At 35.2% G+C, this 27,939-nt stretch overlaps 1 protein-coding gene across 1 annotated transcript; it reads right to left on the bottom strand.

Moving 5' to 3' along the window:
- Positions 1-78: 78 nt before the first annotated feature.
- LOC104169456 (myotubularin-related protein 13-like) lies at positions 79-26,748 on the bottom strand. Its single transcript, XM_009710373.1, has 10 exons — positions 26,697-26,748; positions 12,053-12,185; positions 10,368-10,476; positions 9,558-9,671; positions 8,714-8,791; positions 6,742-6,855; positions 6,086-6,214; positions 5,236-5,334; positions 744-948; positions 79-161 (listed from the first exon to the last, which is right to left on the bottom strand). Exons 1-10 carry the CDS (start codon positions 26,746-26,748, stop codon positions 79-81), a joined length of 1,116 nt encoding a protein of 371 aa, XP_009708675.1.
- Positions 26,749-27,939: the final 1,191 nt, after the last annotated feature.

Genomic DNA, 27,939 nt, shown 5'->3' with positions numbered 1-27,939 from the left:
TGATCAAGTCTATGCAAGTGCAATACCTTATTTGAAGAAAATCAGTAGAGAACGACAAAATTCAACACAGACGGGAGACTAGATCTCTAATTTTTCAATACTGATTTGAATTCTAATGACATCCTTCAAAAGTTTTGCAAGCTCTGCCAGCTTCATGAGTCCTGCAAGTTTATTAAACATACTTGTTTACGCCAAGTTCACATTGATGTGAATTTTTCTGGCATTAAAATTAAATCAACAAGCCTACAATGTCTACATCTGTTCTTTATATTTAAATATAGGTATTTTTATTTTGACACAGATGCTATGTTTGCTCCTTCCCTTTTCCCAGTAATCTTCCAGTAATTTGCATGTCTTCCACTAGTGCCAAAGGAGAAAGCCTAACAGTTCAAAGCTTGGTTCAGTCAGTCCTACAAGTAACTTACAGTGATATTCATCAGACCTAGATTACTAGACAATACCCAATCTAATAGTTCAGTCTAACTCAGATCAAATCCTTTTTTGTTGTTAGTAATTATGCTACTCACAGTCTGGATGTTTGACTTCTTAGTAAAGACTGATGCAAAAGGACTTTTAAAATTGCAAAGGCAAACAGCCAAGTCTATGTACTAAAGGTTGCTATGATCGCTAAAAATACTGTACTAACATGAAATTGGGAGCAACACATTGCAGCCATGCTAATTATATATTCAACTTATGAGACAGGATGACAAATAGGTAAGGCAGGGAACAAGTAAACATACCAACAGGGGGACCTGCTGGAACGACACACTTCTTGTCGCCCCGGGTGGCAGGAGGGGCACCCTGACTCCTTGCGAGGCCTTCCTGGATGAGCTCCTGCACCCGGCACTCATTGATCCGGGGGAAAGGGAGGATGTGAACCCGCAAGTGGGAGCCCTCTGTGGGTCGCGGCACTTTCTGGAATGCTATGTGGGGATTTGGATTCTCCTGCAGGTCAAAAGCAAAAGGTTACACTCAGTTGTGTTATGTAATGCTACCATCTGTCTCATCCAGTTTTATTGCTGTTTTGTGTATCTGTCATACCTGAAAGATTAAGAAGCCAAGTACCTAATGCAGCCAACTAGTATCAAGTTTCATATTCATATCACCCTTGATTCATTATCTATAATACTTCCAACCTTGTTAAAGGTTTTTATAAAATTATTTGTCAACATGCAAAATTCAAAAAGAAAGCAAGCAAAAAGAAAATCACTGCTTAACTTAGGTTGATTTTATGCAGTTTAATGAATATTAGGACTTGAATAGAAATTAGTTTGACAATCAACCTCTTCATTAGAGAGAGGGTTGAGGAACATTAAAACATACAATCTCTTCACCAAGTACTGAGAAATATTCTCATCTTGATCAAGACTACAAAGGGAAAATTCATTTTTGTACTATGTTGTATCAAAATACAGCCATGCCTCATTAAGGACCAATTTTCTGTCTTCTGTATGCCCCTATATAAGTGAACATAGGTGATCAAACAGAATAAATGATGGGCCTGAATTTCAAGGAAAGTAAAAAGAAGCTGACACATCAGATTCTGTGGTGCTCTCAAAGACTATCAGAATTTCCACTGTGAAAATAAATGTTTGCCTACAATGACTTTTCACTCGCTCCTTTAAAGTCTTTGTTTTCTTTTCCTTTAGAAGAAAATGTAATAAGCACCCCTAAAGAAAGCTTTTATCCTTGTTTTCAGATTTTCTTGCAGAGGTCTTCAGGATTAAAAAAAACTTAAAAAATCTATTTCACATTGCAGACCACTGACTTATTTGTTTTGCCAAAATAATTGCTGCATCTGCTACTATGTAATTATTATGATTTTTGTCTTGATCTCCACATTATCATATAATACTGCATTTAGTATGAAGACATTAGCATGAAGACATTAGCAAAATACGCCCTGTACCATACAACAGAGATGTGACTGTACATGGGATATTTGAAGACTTGCTGTATGTAGGTAAACTCTGTTGGCGTTTGTCAATATCAGATGCAGTATCAGTGCAATATGTGTTCCTGTACGCGGACATGCATCTTCTGCATCTGGTGTTCAGCAACTGGAAAGACCATATACATCACAAACCACTAAGTTTCACTCAACTGCCTCCACACTGATTTCAGCTTGTTTAAAACACACTTTCCAGAAAGACATCCTGAAGAGAGCAAGATATGAAAATTCACCATTTCTTTTATTTTTTTTTCCTCAAATGGTTGATAATCTTTCCAGTTTGGCTTTTTTTTCTGGCTTCAGGTTGTATGTTTTCCAAAACACAGTCAAGATCTACATGTTCCACAAGAATTCCACCACTATTCACAGGATCACCTCTCACATCTTGAGGAGTGCAATGATCAGTCAAATAAAACAGGCTATTTTCAACTCTTCATTCATATACCAGGGGTTATCATTAATCATGTTTGAATTTACTGTTACACAATTCGACTTTATGCTGTTACGTATTACTGGCTATATAGCTCTGCCAAAGAGTTCTACTCAATCAACTACATTTCTGTTGTACGGGCACAACTAGCTTGCAATAAAACTCGTAAACAGGAGCTAGTTTGATACTTTCATTTACTAGAGCAAAAGGCAACAAGGAGATCAAATGCATCAACTTGAGAAATATCAGTCAAAACAAACCAGCTACTTAGCCATACAAATTGTCTGCAGAGGAGAGTTTAATGAAACAAGCCAAAAATCTAGCTAGGGGGATGAGAGAGCAGCAGATGCCAGGAGAAGCAATGCAGAAAAAGGGAACACAATCTCAGCAGGGGGTAACAGATGACATATAGCAGAAAAAGCCAGGAAGGGAGAATAACTATTCCACTTTCCATTTCATGGAGAAGACAGATCCAGAGGAAAGATACAGAAAGAATTACTTTAATCTTGGCCATCACAAACCTAATCCCAGCTGTACATGCTATTAGGAATGTAGGTCTAATGGCTTCAACTACTGAAGCAGTATATGCCAAAAACTTTTCTAGATTTTCCACTTGTATCAGCTAGGCTAATATAAGCATTATCTCTCTCTAACAAACCTTGTCTCTGATATGTATCTAGACTGCCACAGCTACAACATGATGACTATTTAAACTGTGGCATAAGATGTCAAAATACATCACGCAGGGAGTTTAAAATCAGGCAGCTTCAGGTGTAACTTATAGAAGCAATGTTACTCATCACAGTGCTTTATTCAATGATAGCTGTATGCGTAACTACTAAAAATCTGACTTTTAAATACACTAAGTCATTGACTTAGTAGTAGTGAAGTAGCAAGTCAATCACAATGTTATAAATAAATTTCATCATAAGAAAAGACTAAAATGAATTAGTTTTGACACTGATTTTAAGAAATAATGTAAGTGAAAAGTTGCAAATATGCACATTCACTTACACTTTACAGGCTCTTTCATTTGAAAAAGGATCTACATCCACTAGAAAACGAATACAAATGTTTGCCATTTCCTTTGGAGTAATTTAGTATAATAATAACAATTATATTGTTTGAAGCAATTTCCCATATTTATGGGATACTACCACAATAATTATATGCTTATAATTTGGAGCTGGAAAATGCACATTGCTATACACAGCACAACTACTAAATTAGTAGCAGAGAATTTAGTATTTATTCAGAAGTTTTTATTTCCGATTTAGCTCATTCAGAAGATGATTCCATCAGTATTTATCATTAAGAGAGTGCTATAGGATGAGAAGGTATACTGTGGAATAAATAATATTTTATTACAGATGAAATCTCATGGATGGAATGAACCTACGTAACAAAAATACTGATGCCTGATGTTTCTCTTCATTTTCGACAAGATACATTCTCTTACTGTAAGTCTGAAGTGTCAGTGTAAGGATATCAGTGTTAAGATACTCCAGGAAGTATGTCATACCATACACAGACAAGAGGCAGCATTTCAAACACATTTTTAAATGTGAAATGGTTTTAGTCCACAATGATGTATTTGCTCTCTCTTATAATGACTACTATCAACAAGGTAGATTAAAATATGTATCAATTCTTTCCTTCAAAAAAGTGTAACAGTCTTTTAGCAATTTCAGAGAAAAAGACGGATTCAGCATGTGAGTCAGTGAGCGTATCTGCAGACACGCAAAGTCTGCAACTAAGGACAATATTAAAGTCAGACTAACCTCATTTAACACACCTTACTATTCACACATTCCATTTACTTGAAATACATAGATTTATTTTTCCATCCAAAATCTACCTACATAAAAGATTGCTGAATGCACTGGTGGTAAAATTTTGGATTTCCTATGGAAAAGATACTAATTTTATCCCAAACACAGATTCCATTGACAGTGATGAAATCCTTAAAGGCAATTCATTTTGGAAAAACAAAGTCACACACACCACCAACAAAAAAAAAAACCAAACACCCCAAAACTTTGCACTACTTAGTAATTCTTGTGGTTTTGTGTTTGTTTTTTTTTAGAAGTGTAGGTGTAAATCATAGATTTGGGGAAGTGGGATATCGAAATGAAAGGGTGATAGGGGTGTTAACCCACTGCATAACACATATTGTTCTGTGGAGTCTGAACAACCACAGGAAGGGAGAGGAGGAGATTAGCTGATGCCAAAAAAATAAAAAGGAAATAAACCAATAAAGAAAACCCCCAAAACTCGCTAATGGAATGGTAAGAGATTTTACAAAAGCACCATGTAACATAAAGGCATGATAGGAAGGCAAGAATGAAACTGGAAACAGTATTCTAGGAAACCTAAAGAGTCCAAGAAACAAGCTGTAAGAAATTAAATAATGCTTGCTGAGCACAGAAACCATGGGGACTGAGTTGGCACAGCAGGAAAGATCTGCTGAAAGTATGTATTATGCCAAACTGGATGTACAGTTTTCATATGGAAAATTGTTGAGAGGCAAGAAGAGAGATGTATTTTGGCATGGACAGGTTGCAGCAGAGAAAATAACAGTTTATATACATTATGTGAATGGACACTAAGAAAATAGAATGCTAAGTAGCAGCAGTTACTAGGTAAATCAATATTAGTATAGTAACTTCCTTCACAGGTACAAAATTGTTGACATTTAAAGTTCCAAAGTATTTTGTCATAATGTAGATGATGACTACCACAAGCAGTCATTTCCATTTTTGGATACTGGATCAAGTTCAGAAATGTGAATTTTCAAGGTTACTATCTCAACTCTCAAAGTGCAGCAGGTATAGACATACAGTAAACTTACATTTTTGAAGAGCTGTTCTGCAAGTTCTCTAACATGCTTTATAATTTTTGGTGGATTACCTTCTTCAGCTTTAATTCTTTCGACTTCAAAGGCTACCAACTTTAAAAAATAAAAGAATAAAAATATTTATAATTCAACTAAAAATAACTTTTCCTATTTAAATTATGAAATGTTAACCTTAAATTGAAACTGAACAAGAAAACCTAACACTGAAAAATGTGCAATGTCACATTGCTCTGGAACATGTGACACTTTCACTTTCTTGTAGAGCTTCTGTGACCAGATTTTATAGTCCTACCTAATAGAGAAAGTCCTATATACCTCAAACATTCCTTTAACATTTCTAATACCATAATTCATATTTCTCATATATTCTACTACTATGTAGAATTAACACCAAACTCTATTTGCACTCTAAATTCAAATAAAAGTCAGCACAGTACAAATATGGCAATACTTTTCAAAAGAAAAAAACGTTTGTCCCAGTTTATATTGTTGAGTATGTATTTAATTTAATATTTCTCAATTCCTTTTTCAATGTTTCTAAGAATATAATTAAATTAAAATAATTCTGTACTGGCACATGTGATGCATTATTAAGTTCCAAACCCGACAATAGGAACAGCTTACCATGATTTAAACAATTGTTTAACTTCACACATATGAGCAGGGCATGATTTTATGGAAGTAAGCTCAAAATGTATGCTTAGTAGAAAATGAGAATTGAGAAGATTAGTATAAACTTTACGTAACAAACAGTGAGGATTCAGAAGCATTTCAATAGATTTTCACATGCTGAAATGTCATAGGTACTTTTGAATTTACTTGGGAATATAGAAACAATCTTCACCTCATCAAAAAGATCACAGGCTCTGAAAGGAGGACCCCTCTCTGACACAAAACCAGCAAATGCCATTCCATTGAGAACTTTGGTTAGAAAGTCATTCTCAATTAAGCCTCGCTGCCCCAAGAAGGCTGCCTGCAATAAAGATAGAAAAAAATGTATGTATTTTATCAGTATCAAAACTACAACCAAATATTTATGTACTAGCAGTTAAACATTTTCACCAGCTTATAGCAATATGTGGTAATTTCTAATTAAATTTTTTACATTACCTAGTATCTCTTTCTACCTGAATTCAGGAGTGATGTAACAGGAAGTTTGATGCACACATTTTATAAATCTCACAAGTAATAAAATAGAAAACTAGTACTTTTAAGTATCGTCTTCTAACTACATATGTATGTTCTCAAAATTCCATAATGATTCCTCAAACATTTTTTTGTATTAAATTTTAATGTTAACTTCATTTCATGTTTCATCACTGTTCCCACAATTAGTTCCAATAAAATGCATTTATATACTTCTATGTCAAAATTATATGCTTATCATGTCTAGATTACTTTATTTTTTTTAAACTTTAACACTTGTTCAAAACACAAGCTCATGGGAATAACATGACACAAACAAATATATATAAATATACCTAACTGCTTCTCTTTTACCTTATGGAAATGAATTACTGGTTCAGCATGAATTCTGATCAGCTGAAGACATGACCGGTATCCTTGGAAAAGTTGTGCAAATAGCCTAAGGAAGATTGCTCGCACTTCTTTATCCTGTAAGCAGTAATTGAATATGCTGTCAAAACATTTTTGCATTCTAAACTTTTCCGCAGTTTGTATCAAGCTATCTGAGAGATGCCTACAAATTCATCAAACAATGCAGCAATGTAGCACAGAAGTGGAGATACCCGTACACATATGAAGTTATCTTCATATGACCTGTGCGCAGATGGCAATGACAGATTTAGCACATATTCACCCATTTTCTCCTACTGCTCTTTTCTATGCCTATACAACAGGCTCTGGGAAACGCAAGTGTAACTGTTGGGATGGTCACATGGTAAGCCACACGAGGGAACTGCCGTGACAGAAAACTGATGCTAAATAAAGGAAAGAGGTATTTTAGCCTGGATTTAGTCCCTAAAATAAATGTGGCTCTGCAGCATTACACAAGCAGTGCCATTGGAGCGGGCAGGGACGGCAGGGAACCACAGCAGCCTAAGCTGGCATTGCTGCTGCTGGAGGAACCAGGCTCAAAACATCACAGGTATCATCGTCATCAGCCTCTGTGGCTCTGCCAGCTCAGGAGACTGCTCTTCACTTGCCAATCTACTGCAGCCAAAATAAGCCAGGGTTAGTTTAAAGAGTTGAAAACAGATCTTTAAACTCCTGGTTTATTTTGATTTAAATGAGTAAGGGAGTGCTTACATAAACATTGATAGATTAATGGAAATTATCTGAACAGTTGAGGGGAGATTTGGGGCAGTGACATCTTCAAATCCTGTGTCACTCGTTATTTTATCTTAGCTCAGGTACGTACTGCAGCCAGGTCTAAAATCTGAGGTCCTAAAAATTGTTTTATGACCTTTTAAACAAACACTAAATTTAAAAGTTGTAAGCAGCAAAGAATATTAGATTAACTAATCAGGTAAACAGCTGATCTGTTAATCAACAATTAAATACAACCTAAATAAGTTAAAGCTTGTAATGATTTTTTTAAAGAAGTAAGTTTAAGTATATATAAGATTCTATAAAGCTGTCCTTTTGGAATTTTTTTCTAGATGTTTGTTTATTCTTCACTGGAACATGATCAATGTTATTCTATTTTTAACTTAATTTTGTAAGGGCTCACTTCACTGAGAGATATTCTTATTTTCTTTGTGTCCAGGCTGCTTTCTAGGACTTTAACAGGTACATTTGCACCTCAACTTTTTGGACTACTTGAAAACACGGTCATTTCTTTCAGATTTAACAAAATTCTTATTTTGATACAAAATTATATTCATTTATAACTTCATTATTCAAAGTGAGATCTTAGCTGAATTCTGCCATTAGTTTAAATGAAATCTGCATGTCATTTCCTGTCTTCAGTAATGAAAAAAACAAACAATCTTAAAGCAAGAAATAAGTGATACAATGTATTTGTTGTTCTTAAGAGTTTTATGTTTTCGAATACACCTACAAAACAACCCCAATGTTAATGTTTCTGAACCTTTTTTTTCCCCCTTTTTTTTCAGGGAGGGGTGTGGGTGTGTGTGTGCTGTCTATAAGAGAAACTAATTTTAACATTTTCACAAACACACAAGAAGACCAGTTTGTCCACCCATGTAAAATTTTACAGCTTTACTGGTCTACAAGACAGAGGAGGCACAGATTTAACTCACAGACAGCAATATTAAAACAAGGTGCTTCCACATTAAAACAAATATGTTTATAAAAACTTCTAACCTATTAGAATGCTATTAGAGGACATAATGCAAAGTCCAATGGCATTTCTTTTCTCCACCAATAATACTATAAAGAATATGGATATGGAAAATAAAACACAAAGTGGAAATTCTTAAGAGAATGTTAGTTTAAATTTTCAACAGTTTTCTACTTAAGAAAGTCAGACATAACACAGAAATCTTACCAGCATTTTTGAGTGTGATAAAGCTGTTCGTGGGGGAGGGAATGCATAATCTGCTGTTTCCAAATCAGGATGCAAAACCTAGAGAATTTTTTAAACAAAATTTTTTCCCTCATTTTGCTGAGGAAAGGGTAAATTACTTTTTTTCTTCTTTCTCAAATTAATATTCACTGATAGTAAGTACCTCAACAGGTTGAGTTAAATTATGAAGACTGCACGGAAATAAAGGTAGGATTAATTTCTCAGCTTCAGGTTTCTATAAGTGAGCTAGTTATCAAAACCTCCTATTACAGTCAATGAAGCTAGTCAATACAGTTAGGGATTTTAGAGTTGATTCATCTGAAACAGATTAACAGACAGAAAATTCTTCTCTTTAAAATCAGAAGATTTGTCCAGAAGTGTCCAAATTAGGTGATTTCTAACTTATGGCAATGATGGTAAAAAGATAAACTGAATTACTTTTTTCAGCAATCCCTAATGTAGAATCATTCATTCTAGAATGTACAGTTGAAATGAATTTATAAAAACAGAAAAGAAGCTAAATTGAACAGTAACAAGGCTGCTCAAATACTGAGGTTGAACTCTTATTAAAAATTCATTATTAGGAAGGAAAAAAATCACTATCTACGTCTTGAACAGTGAAAAAAACATTTAAGCAGTAAATTACTGATTATATTAACCCTAACTTCAGACAATAAATTCTTCTAAAAACAGGAATGTTGGCATGAATCACAGTTTTAAATCTCACTTTTCCAGTGTGTTTGAAAGTGATTTAATAATGAATTAATTTTACATTTTTTTAAAAATAGGTGAGAAGGTGGAACAGGGGGTATCTATCAAAACATACTAGAGAAAGCGCCATTTGAGTCTGATGAAGCAGCGGCTCTGGCAGCTGAGAAAGATGAATACATTCAGGAATTTTAATTGTGCCTCCATCCAGGTCTGCTATGATTACATCTAACTGTAAGGGACAAACAAACACATTATTGGTAGAGTATACTGTGAGCATAAGTTAAAATAAACAAATTAAAACAGTACTAACTTTAATATATGTAATGCTTTTGATAAAGGAAATTTTCCAAATATTTCATATTTCTGAATCAAGCCACGAAAAATGAATGTAAACCAAAGAAAGTGAAATGAGGCCAAACTTTCAAGTGTGACTTTTATTTCTGGATGTTCCATCTATGTTCAGTGATTTGAGCTATCTAATAGGCTGTTTGCAAACGGATATGGTGAGGACAACTGTAAGTAAAATTATGTGTTTCTAGCCGACTCTGTAACCCTGGTTCAGTTTCTCCAAGTACATGCTTAAAAAGTAAGAATAAAATAAAATAATTGATGGTACATTTGAAAATCCTAAGTGAATTGTTTAAAGTCATGACAAACACGAGAAAGCTGGAAATGAATCTATTCCTTCCAATCCTGCACTAGAGTCAAATAATTTCCCTCCTCTACTTCATAGTCTCAATGTATTTACATAAGAATTGATGCTTTTTCTTTTTTCTCCTCCTGATTGTCTTGCCTTGCTTTCTCCAATACTATTTTAGATGTATATGAATTGTTCACATAAACATCTATGAAGCATGGAAAATCTCTGCAACTAAATACCACAAATCATATTGTGACTATGAATATGCTGGGTAAACATACTTACAAGCTCATGAATGTCATTGCGAAAGACAGAATGTACGCCAATTATAAAAGGTGTTGGTGAGCTGAGAACCTCCAATAGCTGTGCAGGAAGAATTGGAATATAGGGATAACTGTGAAAAAAATAAATAAAATCAAAGCTTCTGACTATCCTTGCATACAGGGCTGGTTTTTTCTTAAAAAAAATAAATCTTCCTGTTATGTATTAAATTTACTATAAATATCTGTATTTTAAAAATACAAAATTATTAACTAAATACTTCTTTATTAAGCGCCATGCTGTTAAAAGAACATCAATCATGTAAACTCCAAAAATTATTATATTATAGAGTCTACATTTTCTTGTAAACAAGTGTATTTTGCAAAAAGAAACCTACTCATATTTGAATTATGTTACATGGACATTATGTTTGTCCACAACTTTTAGGCAACCAGGGGCACTAAAGTTATGGATAATACCTTCATTTTAAAAGCATGGCTATTTTTTTGTCAGATACCTACAATTCAGCCTTTTGTAAAATATCACTAATTAAAAAAAAAAAATCTTTAAATGAAATTTTTTGCATTGATATTGAAATGACAACTAACCATTATGTATAGAACACTGCATTTCAGATATTGTTTACTTAATCTGACAATTAAAAAAAAATGTCAGAGCAACATGAAAATCTGGATCTAAATTGATCAATGAATTACAACACCTAATTATAGTTATTAAAAATTTACATTCATGACTATTTTATCATTAACAAACATATTCCAAAACTCACTTTCAATTTTTTTCCTTCTTATTCTATATTAAAATGAAGCCCATCTCTGAAATATTATTAAACATGTTAAATACATATTAAAATATAAGCATGTTTTGAAACAGATGAGTCAGAATTAGGTATCTTCTTCATAAAAAAAAAATAATCAAATAGCTTGGCATTAAGTGTTCCATTTCAAAACTCTGGATTCAGATGTGGTTTTTTAGAGAGGATCAATTTGTTGACTTAAATTCATTCTCTGTTGGACATTTGTCAGAGACTTAAAACTGTGATACAAGCTAATGTAGCTGTTATCCTAGAACCACAGAATGTTTTGGGTTGTAAAGGGCCCTCCTAGGAGATCATTTAGTCCAATGTACTGCTCAAAGCAGGGTCAAGACTGAATCCGGATCAAGCTATCCTGGGCTCTGTCCAGCTGGGTCCTGAAAACCTACAGGGATGGAAGTTCCATAGGCTCTCTGTTCCACTGCTTAGTTATCCTCATAAAAAACATGTTTTCCCTGCACACAGTCAGAAACTGCCCTCTCCCCTGTTTTGGTTTATGACCCCAATCTCTTGTTCTCCTGCCATGCACCTCCTCTTACTGACTGGTAGGCTGTTATTAGATCTTCCCCATATCTTCTCCATGCATGTACTCATGGATCATCACTGTCAAGTTTTACCATCCAACTGATGTTGCGAGTAGGGTTTCTATTGTGTTTGTAGGTAGGATGTTTCTCCTTTAATTGTTTCCACTGTCAGATTTTTATTATTACGCAATCAGACTTTTATCAATGATGCGTACAGACTACGACTTGTATATATAATAATGAAAACCTTTATTTGAACAAACATAGCACAAGTCCTTTTGTTAAGGACAATGTAATGTAGATTATAAAATGAGTTATAAAATTAATCAAAGAATCAAAATTCAACTCACCTGTATTTGAGGGGAAACATCAAAGACTCCAGAGCCCTACAGGCATCACTGAGCCTCTGAAAACTTGCTGAGTGAAAGAGAACCTTATTTTCTGTAAGCACGGCACAGAATAAGCTGAGTACATTCTGGATACCTTAAAAAACAACAAAAAAACACCCCAAAATGTAACAATGTGCCAAAGGAATAATCAAAATTACATTAAAATGCACCATCTTCTGGAGGAATTTTCAAAAAGCATATGATAAATGCATAAATTGCCAAACCCCCAGGTTTTTCCACCTTTTATTTAACTAGTGCAGCTTCCTATTTTTCAGGTTGCTAAAACACTATCTGAATGCATTTCAACATTTAAAATATATTGTATTATATCTCCCTTTCAATATCACTTTCAAGGATTTCCTCTTCTCAGCACAAATCCTAGCAATGCTTAATAACGACGTCAAACAGTATTATGTGTATCTTCTGCATAGCCTTCTGTGTATCTAGGATTCAATTCTGGTCACTGATCCAGACTTAATTTCTAAACTTTTATGTATCTCCATGGGGAAAAAAAGAAAAATTATACTGCTGAGCTCAAAAGAAAGTGACAAAGAATTCCTAGTAAATACATTCATACTTTATCCATGGAGAGCATTCTAGGAGTCACAAGGTTAAAAAAGGGCAGTAAGAGCGTACATGTCATTAGAAGGATATGTTAAAGAAGAGCTGACTGTTTAAACAAGCCCCACTAGATTTAGGGTAAGACTCATGAATCGGATGATGTTTGGTGTTTGTTTTTTTTTTTTTTAAGATAATATTATTTTCCTAGGAGACAAAGCCACATGCTTTCAGGGAAAACCAAAAATACATTTCCTTTAAAACAAAGTCCCATCCTGAGCAGCAGACATGTCTGAGATATGTGAGATATGCCAAAATTTATGAAATTTCCTGAAATATGCTGGAATGTATGATGTTTCCCTGAGGACATAGTTTACGTTATCAGTAAGACAGCCTGTATTACCTTGACAAAACCACTACTTACAATAATCTTCCCAATAAGAAGTGTGACTGCAGAGGGTCACTATATTCATATGATAACTAACACTTCGTTTTGCTTAGGTAATTTTTATTACATGTTGGAGCGGAGCTTGGTTCATAAATATAAAGGGACAAGGATTTGGAGAGAGTTGTTGAGAAAAACACTTAATTCTTAGGATGAACAAGTCAAACAATAACGTAATAGCTTCTGCTTTCAAACTCCATTCTCCAAGACTCCTAAGGACAGACTCACGAAATCAAAGGCAGAGACCTGAGAAAACTGAAGGACAGAAGGCTTTGTAAAAATGCTGAGTAAGTTACTGCTGCAAATATTTGCTGTTGTTTTCAGTGGCATAATTAATATTGTGCTAGTACAAAACTAAGTGCTTTATAATACACAATGTAAGGATAGTGTTAAAGGAAAAAAATCGAACTAGTTTCCTCACTAGTTCACTAGAATGAAATAGCACTCATCAGTGAATGGTTAGAAGCTAACTTGAAATAGTGCCCTTTCTTGTCTATGTATGTACAACGGTACGCAAAGATTTGAACACAGTTAGAAACTGCTTCCTGTTAAAAAAAAAATCCCTAAGAATTTAGAAACTTGAACTGCCCTTTTTATGTAAAACTGCCCTTGTTCATTTCCCAGAAGATTTTAAAGATTGTTTTGGAGTACAGTTTTTGTTTTAAACTAAGCTTTTGTTTTCAAGTTAAGTGGACTTTTTACACTATTTCATTCCACACTAAATATCTTATTAAGACACTTAGGAATACATTTTTTAAATACTTGATGCTTTTTTCCTATAATCAGATACAAAAACTCTCAAACAATCCTTTATAAACTTATAAAGTTCTGGTAGGTATTACCGAGGAAAAAAATACCTAAAAGACTCACAAATATTCACAACATTCAGTACAACTAAATTCTCTAAAAACAAAACCCCTCTTGTGATCAAAGTATCTATAACTATAAATTCTTGAAAGAGATGGTTTTCCATTGTGCACAACTTAAAACTGCAACTTAGGCTGAGAGGTAACAGTTCTAAAATATTTTCTGGATGTTACTGACTTTAAACTGTGTTTTACAAAGAATTAAAGCATTCCTTTACTGAAAGTATTCAATTGAAATCAAGCTGTTTAAAAAAAAATAGCCCTTTTTTCTAGCTATATGATATTATCTAACTGTGGATCATAATGACTCAAGAGTCTAGAAGAAATATCTTCATTCTAATACCTTTAAAAGTCCTAAAACTTATCCAGTATCAGCATTTTTCACTTGAAATCTCTTCTGAATATAGGCTTCCCCATCAGACAGAAAAACAATACACAATTGTCAATCCTACATAATAACTGAGCACTTAAAAATGCAAAAATTTTACTAACAAAACACATGAAGTGGAAATCAAGATTTTGCTTATGTACAAGGAGGACCTGCAAGTACTTCATAGTATTTGAACACTGGCCTTCTAAAAAGAAGACGTGCATAAAACACTGACTTTCTAGTGTTGATACTTGCCTATGAAGCCAGAACAAAACATTACAGTTACATTGATTTTATTTTTTTTTATTCTATTAAAAAACTGAGAACACATTGGCTGTAAAGCATGAGATCACACAGTCTCCTAGGGACTACTAAAATGATACACTATTGTACAGTTAATATAGGCAATCTTCATGCTCATATACAATGTTAACCTGTATGTCTGTTTGATTGTTATCTTTATCCCTGTAAGGAACAGATTTTGGTAAGTGTCTCCAATTTACAGAAAATTTTGGATGTCTAGTCAGTGTAATTTTTTTTTTCTTCCTGATTTTTCTTGATAGTTTGAGAACTCAACTTCATGTAGACTGTTAGAAGACAGGTCAAAACTCAACACCAAAGTTTCACTGAAGTTCACCTTCTCTACCTGATAAGAGTATGTTCTTGGTAACTAGAAAAATGAGGCCTTCATTTCTGTAAAACTCAGGGGGAAAAAAAAGTACAACAGGTTTGTCATCTGAGCTAACTACAGTAAGCCTGGAGTTCACAAGTTCTATCTTCCTCCCAAGGTTTTACTGGAGGACAAAGGGACTATACTCAAAAGGCAACACTTACTGGAATAAAAAGAAGGGAAAAAAAGAAGAAATAAACCAACACTTTTTTTCAGTTTAAACTATTAGGCAGTGATGATACAGTTTGTGAGGCTTTCATAGTTTCACTAGGGAAATTAGTCTGGTTTTGAGGCATATTAGTGGCTGCAGATAAAGCTTCAGTTTGTACTCCACAAAGGCATTTCTCATTGTAGCTTAATCAGCACCAATATGATTTGATGTTTAAGGTGAATATTTTTAGCAACTATCTTTCATGTATAAACCTGACGCCACGTAGAAGAATATTTACTGCAAATATGTTTTTATTACATTCCGCTAGTTGGTCTCTCAGATGTTCACTACATTTTAACTGGCCATGAAAGACGAACTTGAAATGTTTGCTGTGGCACGAATACACTAGATGTATCCCCAGCTTTGCTGAGTTAGATAAAACCATTGCTTTATTTGCAGAACTTATGGAAGTGACCAAAATTGAGAGCATCTGAATACAACTCTCCCACAAACCAGCAGGCCTTGTAACGAACAGCAGGGAAAAAAACAGTAAGGACAAAAGGAAATATCCAACCTTCTCTGTGAGTTTGAACAGAGATGAATGAAAGCCACCACCAAAGCAAGGAGACAGGCTGGCAGGGGCAAGGAAAGCTCACTGGCCAACTGCTCACATATCAAAAGGGAAAAGAAGCATTGTCTCCTCAGTCTGGCAACCCCTGTCACATGCCCAAGTTAGCAGGTCCTTGGAAAAAGCAGTTAAAAACTGCTGCGAACTGTGTACATTACTGCCGTGCAATCTATCGTTGGCTAAAATCCCTGCACAAGGGAACACCTCAGCAGAGCAGCATAGAGCCAAGTGCAGGACGCAGATCTCCTGCACACCCTGTCTGCCCATCCAGGCTAAGTCCAAACACTTACAAGTAACCCATGTGGGAAACGTGAGATAGTTACCTAATGTCAGTTATGTACCTGACATAACTTTATAGCCGTTCTTAACTTCAAGCTGCACCTGGAATTTTCAATGGATTGAATCTCCATCTAAAAGTTATTTCTAAATTCTCTCCACCATTTTCTGTGTTCCAAATGCATAAAAAGCAGAAAGTCACCTCACCAAAACCTGGCCACATTTCAGTAGAAACAGGAAAAAAAGAGACTAGCAATCTTGTGTGCTTGCATTTGAAAACAAAGTTATTTTCATTTCTGCAAGGTACCTACAATACCAATAAACATACCAGAATGAGAGTACTTGATTTGTCCTGTGTAATCAGAGTTCATATAAAAATGCATAAATAACTTACAAGAAATAACAATACAATACAAAAAAACCCAACAAAACCCAAACCAAAACAAAAAACCAACCAACAAACCCAAACAAGAAATAACCACGGTAATTTCTTTAGGTACCTTTCACAAAAGTCAGTTTAAAGTGAGAACCTCACTGGCTCTTACCCTTTTCTTTCCTGGATGAAAGCTTCACAGCCTAAGAAATACTAAATTTATACCTAAGGAGAGGTTCTGAAGTTTTGAGGTGTTTTGTTTTGGGGCTTTTTTTCATAATAGCAGTGCTCTTCCATTGAGAAGCTAATCACCAATATTGACTCAGTTTGGAAATGCACTTGGACAGTGAAACCCAGGTTAACCACTTCCACTGACTGAAAAACTTGTACAGCCCAGATAGCTTCTTTGGTACAACTTGTTTCCTTTCTCTCCCTCGGTGTTTTGTGGTTTGTTTGTTGTTTTTTTTTAATACTGTGTACAATACAGAAGAATATAAAATAAATAAAATCAAGTGTACAATATAGACATCTATTCTGGAATTTTCTTATTTTCAAGACAATAGCTACTAACTCAATACAAAATTATTGCTCCACATGTACTCTGAAATACATGTTTTCAGGAATATTAGCAATATAATGACTGTGAAGGAAATTTTCATCTGATAGCATCAAACAAACTGTAAATAGTAAGACTTTTGATTACTTTCCTTTTTTAAACTATTTAAACTATTGATTAAATTATTTGACCAAGCCACCACGGTGTTGTTTCAAGTCTTGCACATTGTTTACTGAAAACAAGCACTTCCGAATAATAACCTGAGCCCAGTTTCCTCATGCTACAATACAAGACACAATTGTGTCTGTCTGTAACCTTGAACCGTATACTGGTCTTCAGACTCCACACTACATCCGATGCTAATTTGTCAGGGCATAAACAGACAACATGAAAAACAACAAACAAGTTGATTTTTACAGATTACTCTTTTGCAGTCTACAGACAGACAGACATCCTGTAAAATATTATACATATGCTGGAAAATTTTGAATGGAGGCTTCCTGACCTTCACTGTTTTCAAGTATTTAAAGAATCTGTAATTTGTACTAAATTATCTGACATCCTACATCAACAAATGTATCATTCTGCCTGCTTCCTGTTGTTCTAGAATTTAAGTATTTATCTAAGCACGATTAAAAAAACCCAAACACAAAGTGTACTTGACAAATTATTAACTGTCTTCTATACCGCATTAAATCGAAATATTATCACTAACTTCTTCAGACTTTGTGAAGAGTTATAAACAGGGATTTGGAAACTCAACTAGTTGAATACATTATTATGCCAATATGCCATTCTTGAATTACTGGACACAAGAAAAAGCTTAATAGACAAAATAATCCATAACTTAGCCAATCTAATCCAGGAAATGGGTCAACAAAGCCTGAAAAGCCTTTCTGAAAGGCCACTGCAGAGTGCATAGTACAGGTTCTGTGCCAGGCAGTGTCAAGCTCTAAAGATAAATGGGAAAAAAGTAGAGAAAAACAAAACTCTTTTCATTTTTATTTTTAGATATAGCTGCATAGCACTGCTAATGAACAAAATACAAACTTAACTAAGAGGCAGCAATTGTACTTAATACTCATATACGTTATCCTTGCCAAATTGCATTCATCTGTCAATCCAAAAATTACAGCATCTCCAATTAACTACACATGGTTAAAACAAACCCAAAAAATTGCTATGTCACTCAGTTCAGGATCATTTCATATTTTAAAAAGTATGCAGTTCTGTTATTAGCATAGGACTGCACTGCACACTACCTGACTAAGTCGTAGCCAAACTTCCTCACAAATGGCAGGCAATCTAGCTGTGCCAGCAGAGAGTTTTGTGAGGGTTAATTTATCCTGCTTTCTGGCTGGGTAACAGAGAACAAGAGGCAGACGAGTATTCCAAGAGATTAACTTATTTGGTCTTTGTCAGACTAAGGAGGAAGAGACGCAGTCTCCAAAGCACAGAACCTTCAGCTAAGACTCCCTCAAACAATCAAACATTTAATGAATAAAGTGTTCATACTAATTTCTCAGCACAGAGAAGCAAACATGGGTGTGATACATAGTACTGAAATCACAACACATTTTTAGAAATAAACTTGATTTTGGGACTGAAGTGAAGGCAATTCAGTAACTGAACCATGAACGTTGCATGTTGAGAAGAGGTAAGGAACAGGAGGACCATAGAGAAAGATTCCACTCTAAATGCCATAAAAGGTGGCAGGGGATGGGGGGTGTGAGCGTGTGGGGTTGTGTGTGTAGGATAAATATTCCTACCACTATCGCTCTCCTAAAGTTTAACAGTATCAACTGTGCTCTGTCAACACTTGAGTCAAACATATGGTTGTCTTCCAAACCCAAAATTACACAGGCACAAGGCAACAGGGATTAAGCACAGTATATGACCTACTTAGGAAGACACACAGTGATGTCTGTCATTTGCATGTTGTTATCACTCCATTATTACCAATTCAATTAAATCCCTCTGCAGACCTACTCAAAGGAGCACCAAAACCCTCTGGATTTCTTGAGCCTTCAAACACAACTCTGCCAATACAGTAAGTGAAAATGATCAGCAATTTTTTTTTCCAGAGATAATGATATAGCTAAAGATAATTAATAAAAAAATACAGAGCATAAGGTCTTCATCCCTGAAAAAGAGAAGTGCAATACCATTTCATACGCATAATTTTAAAGCTATACATATCCAAAGTGAGACTGATAAGCTCAACATTTATACGAGTGTGTTGAGTGAGTTTTCTCAATAAAGCAGAAAAGACAATGGAAGGTAACCAGACAAATAATGGTTTCATATACAGAAAGTACTCACATGGCAGGGAGGTAAATGCCAAATTTACATGAAAGCAATAACTTTGAATTATACAAATATAACCTGCATTACCAATTGAAGGTTTGCAACTGATTGTACATCTGGCTCATACAGATAGGCTTGATAGGTGCTACTAAAAATAGATTTAGTTACTTTATTTTAAATGTTGCTTTTGGGTTTTTTGTTGTGTTTGTTTGTTTTGATTTGTGGGGGGGGTTTTGGTTTTGTGTTTGGTTTTTTTTTCTGAACACACATCAAAACCGAATTCCAGGAAAGAATAAATGCCAAGAGAATGTCAGTCAAAACAGGTTGGCATATAAAATCAAATTCAGAACTGTTACGGGGAAGATAATCTTCATGCAAATCAAATATGAGATTAATTCTTTTTCTCCTACAGGAAGGATGGCAAGCAATATTTCTCAATATTGAACTGTTAACTATTAGAATAAAACATAAGTTTTTGTCTCTTACTGTCTCTATACGCATGCAGGCATTTACCTTTGAGTAATAGTCTACTCTGCTGAAACATTATTGATTTTCACATCTCATCTTCTGCTTAGTTGTTTAGTTATCTAGTAAGATACCTAAATAGGAAGCTATTTGGTTTGGAAGTTTATCCCATAAATATCCAGCCCTGAGAAAGTCCTAAGTAGACATAAACAGTAATCCCATAAAAAAATAATATCCAGATACAGAATTTCTGTATAACCCTCACAGGCCCACACTAACCAAAACTCAATGAAAGAACTTTGCAAAAGAATTTTGAGTGGACTGGGATAATGGATACATACTGATGAACTGAAACGCTGTCCGATTTCCCTAAGTATAGCTGAGAAAGTGCTACTGAAATGTTCCCACATTTCTAGATTTTTTTATAGGTTACTTCCCTTCTTTAGAACTGCATTTTTAAGAAATATGAATTTATTGATTGTACCACATATTTTGCGAAACCTTCTCTCCAACATACATCAAAAGATACATCGGAAAAATAAGCACATGCTATAAAAATTATTTATAGCAGTTAAATTAGCAAAAATTATCTTTCTTTATTCCGATAGCAAATCTAAAATCATAATGTGATGTGAAGGAGAAATTATTTGTAACTGCTGATTTATTTAAGTAATCAAAAGTAGATACTGCAATTTACCAGCTCTCCAAATTGATTCATATATAGCAAATTGTCTGAAAGTAAAGGAGGATTTCTGTTTAGCCACCAACAGAAATTTTAAACTTCAGAAAGAGCATTAAAAATTTTTCAAGCAACCCAATTTCTTTTTAAAATTTCATGTTAGAAAACAGGAAAACTATTACTACAAAGAAATACTAACTTTTCTGACCACAGATTCAAAACCGTGGCAGGATGAATAGAAAGCAAAGTTATAACCATGACTTTTTAGAGACTATTGGAAATGATCCTGTATATAAGCTAATTAGCAAAGTATGTAATCTAACAGGGAAGTGGCACATCAAATTTAAATTATGATATTTATCCCCTCATTGTCAATCTTGACAATTCAAGAACTGTCTGGGGATAAAGCCTGAACAACTTTCACATGATAATGATGGCCTTTTATGAGGTTCAACTAGGTAACATCAGAAAACTGGTATGGTGACATCCACTCACAGATATCAGCATATCATAGAACCTGATCTTTACACTTTAATCTTTGCACCTTAATCTGAAACCTTTCTGAAAATACAAAGGTATATGTTAAATCGGTACACTTCACTTTCACCAACACGAGAAGCACATGAAAACACTTAATGACTTTTTACCTTGATGATGGGTATTTTGGTATCTTTGCAACTACATATAAAATAGCAAGTCTCAAGTGATCTGAATCAAACTGTAATTACTAATTTCAGATAAATACATGGCTTATTTATTTATATAAAATTTTAAAAGCAAGTATTTCACTCATAGCTAAGAATAAAGCTGACAGATAGGCAAAATAGAGAATTAAATCCACAAAATTATGAGTAGCTGCAATATGAAAAAGAACAGTATAACATGTGGGAAAGACTACCATGTGCAGTTGATTGTAAAACATTGTTAGTAGAAATACTGCAAATTAAATCCTGATGGAGCAAATGGATACTCGTATTTTGACTGGATTCATTTAAAGCAGAAAATGTCCTTTTAACAAAACAATGTAGAGCGAGAGTAATATCATTATGATCCTTAGAAAGAAAATATCTAAGAATGAAAAGTGTATTGTCACTCTTGAACTGTACACAGGAAAAATGGTCAAGGATACACAAGAAACTGCAAACATATCTGTTTCCTATCTAAGGACTACAAAGTCTTTCTCAAGGGATGTAACTACTGAAGCATTATATTAATGGTATCAAATAAATGCAAAGATAACAAGAACAGAGGTGGTTGATCAGGATACTCTGTTAGAGCTATCTTCAGCCACCGTTGGTTGACATTCATGGAGCATAAACCCACAAATATTCAATTAAGGAAACTGCAAAACATGGTAACCATTAAAAATTTTAAAAGTCACTTTATTCTCTTAAAAGATCGTATTTGGATCCTCTGCAAAATGTTTAGCAATCTTTAAAAATTCTTTCTTTGTGTAATCGTCTGCGACTTTTCTGACCTCCTGAGATAGTGATCCCTCAGCCCACACTGCAACTAAATAGCAATACTTCAAACATGATTTTACAAGAACAAATATATGGAATGAAATTTCTATAGAATTGTTTTTCCTTTCCTCTCAGCACAGGTATTAACACTGAAGTTCTGAAATTTAAAGTTTTGCAAGGTCTTACAATTTAACTGCTATCAATTTTGCTTTAGAATAACGAGAATAGTTATTTCTGCATTCATACCAGCACAAGTAGAAAGAAATCTGTTCCGAGTAGGATTTGTTTCAGTATTTTCTACAAGCAGAGGTAAGCCTCTTTTGCCTTTTTGAAATTTGTCTATTTATTAGACATTTGCTTTTTGGAGTTTACATTTTGCACATCTCTGGAAAACAGTAATTTGTTTTCACTCTTCTGAGAGATGTTTTCTGAAGTCCTACTATAAATAGAAAATTACTCTCTTCTCAAATATCTCAAAAGAAATTTTCACTTAACAGCTTTAAAAAAAATAACTTCATTGTTATACAGCAGACAGTAATATATAACTTATTTTCCTCTTATTTGAAAAACTTCCTTTTAAAAAACCAGGTCATTAACTACAACATTTTCTCAAATACACCACTTGAAGTTTCTTTACTTTAACAGTAGTATTTACTTATGTCAGATGACGTTTTCTTTCTGAGATTTATAATTTGCTTAAAATGAACTACTGCATATTGTGTCTCATTAAAAGATGCATTACTAATACAAGTTAAGACTGGATAAAAAGCAAGCGAGCCTCTTATTTCCTTTGCTTTGTTGTTCTGCAAAACAGTGAACGCTGCAAGAAATATTGGTCACTGCCTCCCAACACATTTCAGAATCCTGTCTACTGACGGGGCTGGCATCAAAGCACCAGTATTACACTGGTATATGACAGAGCTCCTGGTGTACCCACACATGCCAAACAAATGTAAAAAAAAAAATGAGCAGCATGTACTGAAGGAATAGTTTGACATCACCTGACTGTAAGCCGCTTTAATGGCTGTCATTGAAATGGATGGTCTTATCCCACCCACTTGCTGCTGCTGTTGCTGCTTTCTTTACACCTGCATTAAAGCTCAAAGTTCAAGGTGAGCTAGTCCAAGCTGCAAGAGGGATGGATCTGTTCTCGTTGCAGCACTTGGCTATTAGATTGATTTAACCACAGCCTCAAACCACAGCCTGAAACTGCTGACAGAAAACAGATGTGACTTTCGCTCCTTCCACCCTCCAAATATTTTCAGTTAACTTGGTGAGATAAAACAGCTCAGTATGGGTGAGACAAGCACCACTTTAGCACAGGAGATGGGGCAGGACTGTGTAACTGGAAATGGGCATTCACAAATGGGATCAACTGCCTGGCAGTTTAGGCTGGTGGGAAAATGAAGCCTCAGTGGCTGTCCTCCACAAAGTGCAGTTACTTGGGAGTGCAGAAGAGTCCCTGTCCAAAATTCACTGTCACAATATCCTTTTATTTCCAACAGCATCTGAAAGAATACTTTCTTTTGTTCTGCTGTTGCAGAAGTAAGGGTTCATTAGCAGTAAATGCCACATCAAATCCCTTGGTAATCTATTTGTTCTTTGACAGACTACATAAATCTACTTGGAAAGCGTGAATAGCAAATTCTCTTTTGCTGGGTTATAGAGCTAATCGCAGCTCACCAGCCACTGGGATTTAAACTGAAACTACAACATGCACTCATGGAACATGTGGTGCCAGGTTCCACAGGCTGGAAAGTACACAATTTAGTAAGATCAAAGACTGATTAGAAGTTTCTTGATTACATAGTTCAATAAAACTGTCTCAATTTAATCATACACGCTGCTAAATTCCAACAAAGGGTATATATGTTCCTGTCACACAATTCGCGACATTTCATGGAAAGAAAAGAAATTGAGTCGGGTAAGAAGTTTGTAAACAACCTGACAGAAGTAAAAAAAGTTCTGGTTCATATCATTGAAGTCTCAGAATAAACATGAGATGTGGAAAGGGCACTACATCAATGCTCACTGCATCTCCCAGTTAGAGGTATTACTGTACTGAAAAGGCTCCATTTGGTCACTTCATATGCTGTGCAGATTAAATCTCTCATTGCAGAGCTGCCCTTACATTATTTCTGAACATAATGGAGTATTAAAATACAAACAATTCTTGCTCTATGTTGAAGACACTAGGATTTTCTTAGTCAACAAGCTGAAGCCAGCTCATGTGCTGACTGTGCAGTAACCCTTTCATAATGTTTGCCAGTCACACAAATATACATATATATTTATCAGGAATGTCTTTTCCCATTTATGCAGTAATTCAATATAGTCATCTGTTGGCATAAAGTACACTACATGAGGGGCTGAATATCCAATCTCCCATAAACCAGAATTAAAATAATGAGAAACTATTATATTACATAAAACATTCCTCAAAGTGTCAACAAATGTAGTGAAAAGCAAAAATTCTTGGTATTTTAATATATCTTGGATTTAGAAATATGGGACTGAAGGGTCTATAAAAAGTGAAAGAGTCCAGCCTTTTGTCATCATGACTATATCAGATAATCCCAAATTGATCAAGCTTTCATCTTAAATGTAGTGATACCACTTGTCATTACTACACACAACAGAAGGAGTTTCAGAATTTTTCTCCTCCTATGGTTAAGAATCATCGTTTAACTTCCAGCCTGAATTGATTCATGACCTTTTTATATGAGTGTGTTCTTGATGTTCACCATTTTCTGTGGATTAAGCAGAAACTCTTAAAGCTCAAACTCCTCTCTCTGAACAACATTGATGTAAAAAGCAGCAAATGCTTATACGTATGGTCTATGATATGGAGCAAAATAAAAGTATTAAATACAGTAGAAAAAAAAACTAACATTGTTCAAAAAGCAGCCTTTAAAAGCCAGTTTGAGCAATAATACAACCAACAATTCAAATATTCCTTTCAGATTTTATGTTACTTTAGGATTTATGTCTTCTAAAGGAGAATAAAAACATAAAGCAGAGCATGTCCTACAAGTATTGTGAGTTTAAAAATTAGCTATCACAAAAGTTAGCTAATTTGAGGAACATCATAATTCATTTTTTTTCTCTTTTTGATCGGATAGGTATTTTTTAATAATCATGGTAAAATTAATTATATTTTAATGTTGTTATATAATCTTATTAGATTTATAAGAAAGTTATACGAAAATGACAACGCTATTTACAAAGTGTCATTGACTGGGTCGGTTTTTTTAAGTATAAAATGTCAAATATTACCTCAAATATCTTAATCACAAAACTAGTAAGTTCTGGCTCTACTTCCTATTGTTTTCCTGACATGGTTCCATATAAGATCCATCTGCCTTAGGAACTATTTGAGGTATATTTGATGAGAATGCCTACAGCCTCAAGAAATACTCAAACTCCCAAACATTAATGCGCATCAGTTGTTAGACACTCCGTGTCTACACGGCCAGTCTCATCTATCTCTACAGTGGACCCAGAGTATGGGATTGGTCCTTTGGACTTTCAGAGGTCTGTTCTAACCTAAATTATTTACAGTTCTATACAAGCTCCTCCATCATGGTAAGAGCCAAGGAATTCAGGCACCTAACCCCTCTGTGAAGGAGCAATTGCCAGACCGTTCAGGACAACCAGCTTTACTTTCCCTAAGTGCAAACTACTGCAGATAACCTCACACCGATCATGACTGCCAAGTGTTACTGCTCTAAGTTCACACACCATAAATGTCCAACCTAGCTGTGTACTGGGGTAACAGAGGAAATTTCTGGTTTTGATCATTCTTAAAAAGAAAAAAATGTAAAACTTATTTTAAGTTATTAACAATAATATAAACAAAAGTAATTAGCAGCTAAATACTCATTATGATCTGTCACTTACCTATGAATAATTATCCCAGTGTTCAACTACGGACCAAGCACACATCTTTTACTGGAAAAGCAAACTAGAAGCAAGTGTCATTCCTATATCATGCCACTAGTCAACATATATCCTTTGACTTAGTCAAGTCAGCATTGAGTTATTGTATGTTGAACTCTACTGCCTTCTGAAACTGAAGAATCATTTCAGTAGTTCCATTTACAGTACTGGAAGTGAAATGCTTTTAATACAATTGGAATCTTTCTCAAACAACACTATGTAGTCCAGAATGCAGTTCCTCTACTTGACTTACACATTCTGAAAAACTAAAAGAACCAGTAACAGCAAAAGTTAAAGACTATCTGTGAAGGAGCAACAAGGTACTTTATGCTATCTTAGGAAGAGGAAAGTTAAATTCCAGGGTCATTGAGAATGGAGATTGAAACTAATATCCACAAGCACAAGGCCGCACATTTGGGTTCTGCTTCTGGGAAAGGCAACATATCTGCATCCTGCTTGCTACTGACTACCAGAAATGCAAAATGGTGTTCGGATCCAACTATTCTAGAAAATCTCCATCTTGCTATTTAAGCCCTCACTTATCATAAAAGAAGAATATAAGTTAAGGACTTATGACGGAGAGCACTTGGGGCAGTGTCCTATGATCTCACATGAGAGTGCACTCTTCTCCCAAGCATGCAGGTTCTGTTGCTCTTACGCTAAATGTGACACTCAACTAAACTTTTCAGCCTCTCCCCTATATAGGATGCAGTTTAACCATAATAGCCTTGTAAATCACTCACCTTTGACAGCACTGCTAATATTGCACTCTTTTCGTATATATGTGTCTATTAATTTGCACCCTAAATTGTGACAGTCAGTAGACTACATCTTCCTTTTCTTTAGTAAAGCAAAATACCTTGCACTTGAACTTCTCTGCTGTCTAGCAGTGTTGAGGTCTGACTCAGCATAATGATTCTTTGTACTTAGAACTGAAACAAAAAAATTACAGATGATCTCAACCAGACCATTTCTCTGCATTCTCCATAGGTCAACAGTTGCTGAACTTTGGGATGTTTATCTTTGTGATACATAAACAATCCTGCTCCAGTAGCTCACATCATAATTTCTGAGGTAGTGCATTGGGAAGCAATAAAATGTTGGAAAAGCTGTTAACAGATGAAGCCAGCTTTATTGCAGAATGCTGAAAAAGTCTGACCAGCGTGCATATTTTAAGATCAAGAAAGATCTCTTCCTCAGGATCAAACTATACCAGGCAGGCAGTGGTGCATGACTACATCTCTTGTAGGACTTGGAAAGTCTGATTTTTAGTATCAAAGGGATCAAAACTTATTATGAAGAACTAATATCAAAATATCAACTTTCTCAAGACTTTTAGAAGGCGAACAGTGAGAACTGAAGACCCACCAGCTGCCAGGGACCAGCAACGGCACACTGCTCCATAACAGAAAGTGAGGCAGGTGCCAAGTATAGAAACAAGGTGGGAAGCGGCAGTGCCCTCCCCAGCAAGTGGTAGAGCCCCACAGTACCCAGAGAAAGATAAGTTGGGTAAGTCTCCTGACAGCAGCTAGGTTCAGTCAGACAAGCCCATAGTGATGAGGAAGGTTTGAGGTCAAGCCAGGAAGTCCAGTCAGCACAGCAGGGTCAGGATCAGATCAAGCGATGGCAGCCAAGTCAGTCACAACGATCACCAAGCAAGTCAACGGTCATGAAGAAGACCTCAGATCAAGCCAGGATGTCCAGTCCAAGGGTGAGGATCTAGGTCAGAGAAGTATGCTGCCAGGCGCAAGCATTGCTGCAACACGGCTAAGGCAAGGACCAAGGGCGTGGCCTGAGCTTAAGTACAGCATCAAGCAAAGAGGTCAACAGGGCTCTCCTCGTGTCTTTCACACAGCTCCTTCCTCAACAATCCGAGCCAAGGTTGCACAGCTGTGCTACATCAACCTTGAGCACAGGCAGCTCAACCCTGCAAGGAGGGGTTCAGGGGGCTGTTGATGTGCTCAGGGCCCTGACATCAGCTTTCAAAGGAAATACTTATAAGAACCAAGGACAGAGCCTGCTGAATTATCAGCCTAAGCATAGATTTCAAGTCTTCTGAGAGCAAAATGTATGCTGAATGTTACTGGCACAACTACAGAACC

The sequence above is a fragment of the Cariama cristata genome, unplaced genomic scaffold (assembly GCF_000690535.1).
Source record: "Cariama cristata isolate BGI_N322 unplaced genomic scaffold, ASM69053v1 scaffold18871, whole genome shotgun sequence".
In the NCBI taxonomy this organism is placed as follows: Eukaryota; Metazoa; Chordata; class Aves; order Cariamiformes; family Cariamidae; genus Cariama; species Cariama cristata.
The sequence above is the reverse complement of the archived record's forward strand: the minus strand, read 5'-3'. Positions and strand labels throughout refer to the sequence as shown.

Excerpts from the sequence above, each read along its gene's own strand:
- LOC104169456 (XM_009710373.1), bottom strand. The coding sequence starts at position 26,748 with ATGCTGAGTCAGACCTCAACACTGCTAGACAGCAGAGAAGTTCAAGTG. Across the intron at positions 12,186-26,696 it reads CAGAGAAGTTCAAGTGCAAG|GTATCCAGAATGTACTCAGC; the intron begins GTATTTTGCTTT and ends TTGTTTTTTAAG. Across the intron at positions 162-743 it reads TCCAGCAGGTCCCCCTGTTG|GACTCATGAAGCTGGCAGAG; the intron begins GTATGTTTACTT and ends ATAAACTTGCAG.